This window comes from Centropristis striata, chromosome 16 (assembly GCF_030273125.1).
Source record: "Centropristis striata isolate RG_2023a ecotype Rhode Island chromosome 16, C.striata_1.0, whole genome shotgun sequence".
Classification (NCBI taxonomy): domain Eukaryota; kingdom Metazoa; phylum Chordata; class Actinopteri; order Perciformes; family Serranidae; genus Centropristis; species Centropristis striata.
In genome coordinates, this window is record NC_081532.1 from 5,877,309 (window position 1) to 5,882,758 (window position 5,450).

Here is a 5,450-nt window from a genome sequence, read left to right on the forward strand (position 1 = left end):
TATAATAGAACACAAAACAATTTGGTAGCACCACACACTGCAGCCTCCAAAATGACCATTCAGTTAAATAATAATAATAATAATAATAATAATAATAATCTTCATAAATGCGTTTTATGAAGTTTTAGCTAGGTGTACCTAATAAATTGGCAACTGAGTGTACTTCTGTGACTAAAATAACCACCAGATAGTACATTTAATGTATGGGTGTAATCATTTCAGCTCTACATAAAAAATTAAAACCTTTTTTGATTTCAATTATTGAAAATCAAAAGCAGGATTGGTGATTAAAATAAATTTAAATTATTACATTTTACCACAAAAAAATGCAGTCCTATATCAAGTCATACTTAATACATTGTAGCCTATATTTTTTTAAAGAATGGACTGCATTTATTTAGCACTTTTTTAGTCTAAACGGCCACTCAAAGCGCTCTACAACACAGGTGCAAGTATCTTCGATGTGCATGAAAACAGAGCTGAGGTTTGGCACCTCCGCCCACACACACAGACACACACACACACACACACACGTTCCTACACTGGAAAGGTGTTGAAACCAATAATCTGTTTGTTTATTGTTTATTGTTTATTGTTTATTGGATCCCCATTAGTTGTCACCATGGTGACAACTATTCCTCCTGGGGTCCCTAAAAAGTAAGACACATAACAGTAACATTCACATGCATCATGCATACACAGTACAAGTATATACATAATACAAGCACCTACACATACATACTCACACATATACACAGACACATTCAGAGATCAGTTCATTAAGAGCTGTCTCTGTACAAGTTTAAACAAAAAAAAAATATAAAAAAATAAGGCACTCTGCAGCTTTACAGATATCAGTCAACTGAATTTAACCTCCTGAGAACCTGCATCCTCATATGTGGACATTACATTTTAGGTTTGCTGGACCTTTATACTTCATTCTGCTTAACTATGACATGTTGTCCTCAGCAGTACACACTCTAGAAAATACATCAATGAGTGAAAAAATCAGATGGCAGCATCTTGGTAAAGTCAATCAACAGCTTATCCCCAGAAAAAAGTGGACCAGGTACAAAAGCTGATCAGATTTTATGGTTAAAACTTGTTTATTTGTGCTTAAAAATGTTTGTAGTTTGAGATTCTGTACAAATTTGACTATTTTTAGCAATAGCAACAAGCTGCGACTGCTAATCAGGAAGTTCTCATTTGACAACGAATAGATTTTGCTATCGTTCTTTCAAAGAGAGGCTGTAAATGTATGGAAATAAACAGATTTACACACTGGTGAATTAATTGTGTTCTACAGTAAAATAAAGCTCAGTTTTTAATAATGCTTAGTTTTTGTACTTATCATATCCTACTAATCCTAAATATTTAGGAGAAACTAACAATACATACCAAACTAAAGCTTTGGTCTCAGGAGGTTAACCTAATTTCTTTACTCAAAACAGCTTTTTTCAGTTCCCTTCTAAATCCTGATTTCTTACACTTAAGAATGAAGCAGCACCTTTATGAATCAAGACTAACAATGGCATAGCCGTCAGAAGTGAAAATTGAATCAAATTGTGGATTGTGAGAGTCCATTGATGGCTCTGATGTTGATGTTTTGTCTCCTACAGGCAGAGATGGAGGCCTCGACCACAGTATCAGGGTCCTCTGGTCTGGGCTCTGCAGCCTCGACGTTCCTGGACTCTGAGTTCCGTTACATCTTCTTCCCGGTCGTCTACGGGATCATCTTCGTCCTGGGCCTCATCGCTAACCTCTACGTGCTGTTCGTGCTGAGCCGCCTCCGCGGCGCCAAGGCCATGGGAGAAATCCGCATCTACATGACCAACCTGACCATCGCCGACCTCCTCTTCGTCTGCGCCCTCCCCTTCTGGATCGGCTACTACAGTCGCCACGGTAACTGGATCTACTCTGACTTCATGTGTCGCCTGACCGGCTCGTTGTTCTTCATCAACACCTACTGCTCCATCCTCTTCCTCGGGGCCATCAGCGTGAACAGATACTGGGCGGTCACCAGGCCTCTGGACGCCGCCTCCTCGGACCACCGGCGGCGTGGGATCGGCGTGTGCGTCGTCATCTGGGCGTTGACCACGGCGATGGCTATTCCATCTCTGGCGTCTCCGGGGACCAACGTGGATGAGAACAACGTGACTCGCTGTTTCGAAGGATACCAGGATCAAACGGATTCTCAGAAGAAAACAGTGGCTGCCACTCATTTTGCAATAATTGGGATGTTTTTTGTCGTCTTTTTTCTGGTCGTGGTGTGTAACTCCCTCATTGCTCGAGCTTTACTTTCTCAAAATACTCCTCAGCAGCAGGTCAGGTCTGCAACGATCATATCCAGGAAGTCCACCAGGACCATGTCCTCCTCGTTCCAAAGGCCCAGAGGGGTGAAACGGAGAGCTCTGCAGATGCTGCTAGCAGTAGTGGGAGTGTTTGTCTTGTGTTTCCTGCCACATCACGTCATTCAAGGTTTCTGGACTCTGGCGGTGTTGCAGATCCAGCAGGGCTGGGGACACGTAGAGTGGAGCCAGAACACTCTGCAGCTGCTAAACGACGCGCATCAGGTCACTTTGTTCCTCATGGGCCTCAACTGCATCCTGGATCCTGTTGTTTATTGTTTCGCCACAAGGAAATTCAGAGTGTTCATCATGTCTCACTTTAAGAAGGTAATAAAGGGAGAGGGGTGCTCTCAGACGGGGACCACACATCTCTCCTTGGACAGCAAAGAACAATCCATCGATTTCAGACACCAACTGCCCGATAAGGATTAATTCAAACTATATTATGTAATTATGCAATATGTTGTACAAAAATGTAGATATCTCTTTTTGAGTGTGAAAGACTTTTATTTTGTTAATGATTCAAGATTACATTGTAAATAAAGTTGTAGAAATAACAGTAAAACACAGTCAAATTGCATCAGAATTAGGGCGTAGAATTAAAAATGCATATCACCGTAGTAGATATTTTTAATAACCGTAAATCAAAATCAGCCAAAACTTTTACTGTCATGAACTGTAGAAAATACACAGTTTTGCTGTAAAACTATAAAATTTTCATGTAAAATGAATGGAGAAATACCATGATGTCACAATGACACAATTAGCCTTAAAATAGCGGGATGAATCAGTCTAAATTACAGTTTTTGCTGATATTTACATTTAAATTGAGAGTAGAAAGCCCACTCACTGTATTTTTTACAGTGATGTTCTGGCAACTACAGATGCTGGTATTTTACTGTACATTATACTTTTTATTTTTAATTTTTTACAGTGTACATAATATAGGTTATAGCACCTCTGGAGCTATAATAATTATGATAATAATAACTTAAATGTATAACGCTCCTGAGCAGTGTTTATGTAATTCAGTGTGTGACTGCAGACCCACAGGATATCACACGGACCCACACCCATGTCATTTTTTAGATATCATCTCTATGAACTGTAGAAGCTGGTGGCTTTATTGCGCCAGTCTCCCTGCTCTTCCTGTGTGAAGTACAAGCTGAAAAGCAGAAGTTTTGCAAGCAGAAGTACAGATTCAATCAATGACGGCACCGAAAAAAAGTCAGCAGGAGGACACTTTACCACTTTAGTTTGTGAAATGAACTGATGAAACACATGCATTATTTAAATCTACCCACAGGTTTTGTTTCTTCACAAAGTGGGGCACTGAAAATAGAAGAGAAGTCAAAGATGATACACATATATACAGAATCTTTTTTGGGGTGTAAAGAGTGGAGCTTCTCACTAGATTAGACACACACACATTCACTCAGCAAGGCGCCATGCATGACATTATACCAGTGAAATATGTAAAGAGATTCTTGTTTCCCGACAGATCCGTTACAGTTTTTTCAGCTTTGCCTGGACAAGTTAAAACTGGTATTATGAAACCAGGGAACAGAAGTAATACGGTCACGTTTCCCCTCTGGCATCCAATATTGTGACATTGCTCATGTCATGTGTTGAAAATCCCATGATTCACTGTGACAAATAAATCAAATGATTATTTTATTACCTGTCTACTATATATGTAATATACTTTGTTTTTTTATATTGTATACTGTTGCAAAACAGATTGATGAAGAATATTTTATTCTGTGAAATAAAACGTGTATTTGTGTGAAAATGTGATGTTTTTACTCAATACAACCAACTCCTAGTCTTTGATTGGATAGACTTTTATTTGTACGTTTCATTTGCTGTATCAGGATGAGTTAAATTAAAAGTCTGACATACTGTATTAAGCAAAAAACAGTACATGTGGGTTGAGAAAATTATAGGAAATGACACCTTCTATTAAAAGTGGATAAAAAAAAGAGAAGGAAGGGGCAACTCGAGCTCCACATCTGCAGGTTTCACCACATTCAGATCATGTAAGATAACATTTGTAAAATTAGATACTATCAAACATCTCATCTTTCAGCTGCTGCGGAACAAAAACCTTTTTTTGTGTCTCATTATAGAACATCTCCACCTTCCTATGAATGTTTATTACAGACTTTGGTACACGTTATCCATAGTCACGCTGGCTGGGTCCAGATCGGTGTAAGCTCCGCTGGTGCTCGTGTAATTCATGTACACATCTCCGTCACTTTCAGTCTGTGGAAATCCACTCCTGGTGTGCAGAAAGATGTGTTGTTAACCTTCTGACTGAACAAAATGCAAACCCTACTATAAATACATTGTGTTTTCCATGTAGAGACTTACTTTGGTGACTTTTCAGGTGCAGGAAAACCTTTAAAAAAAACAAGAAATTAAAATGATTCACAGAACATTTGTTTAAATGAGAGTTCAGATTTTTTGAAGTGGGATTTTATGAGCTACAGTTGGGTTTGCTGTCTGCTGTAGGTAATCTCAATCATCATCATCTCAATACATTAGAATATTATAGAAAAGTCCATTTCAGTAGTTCAAGTCAACCAAGTATTGAGTCATATAGATGGACATACTTTTCAGAGGCCAGCATTTCCATATTAAACATACTTTTTTTTTTAAAAATTGGTGTTTTGGAATATTCAAATTTTGAGTAAATTTTAGGTCTTCATTAAATGTAAACCATAATCTACCTATAAAAGCAAGAAGCGTCTGTGTGTGTGTGTGTGTGTGTGTGTGTGTGTCTAGGGCATGGGTCTCAAACTTGCGGCCCTGGGCCAATTGCGGCCCTCCCTTTATTTACTTTTTTTTTGGTAATTTCTTTTTAAATAATTTGTGTCTTTTTTAAAATAATTTTGTGTCTTTTTTGGTAATTCTGCGTCTTTTTTTGTAATTTTTGAGTCTTTTTGAAATAATTTTGTGTCATTTATGGTCATTTTGTGTCTTTTTTTAAAATCATTTTGTGTCTTTTTTAAGTAATTTTGTGTCTTTTTTTGGTCATTTTGATACTGCCTCCAGCGGCCCCCAGGTAATTTGAGTTTGAGACCCATGGTCTGGAGCATA

The 5,450-nt window shown here is 38.3% G+C and overlaps 1 protein-coding gene across 1 annotated transcript; it reads left to right on the forward strand.

Moving 5' to 3' along the window:
• Positions 1–1,625: 1,625 nt before the first annotated feature.
• ptafr (platelet-activating factor receptor) lies at positions 1,626–4,089 on the forward strand. Its single transcript, XM_059353690.1, has one exon. It carries the CDS (start codon positions 1,626–1,628, stop codon positions 2,778–2,780), a length of 1,155 nt encoding a protein of 384 aa, XP_059209673.1. The 3' UTR covers positions 2,781–4,089.
• Positions 4,090–5,450: the final 1,361 nt, after the last annotated feature.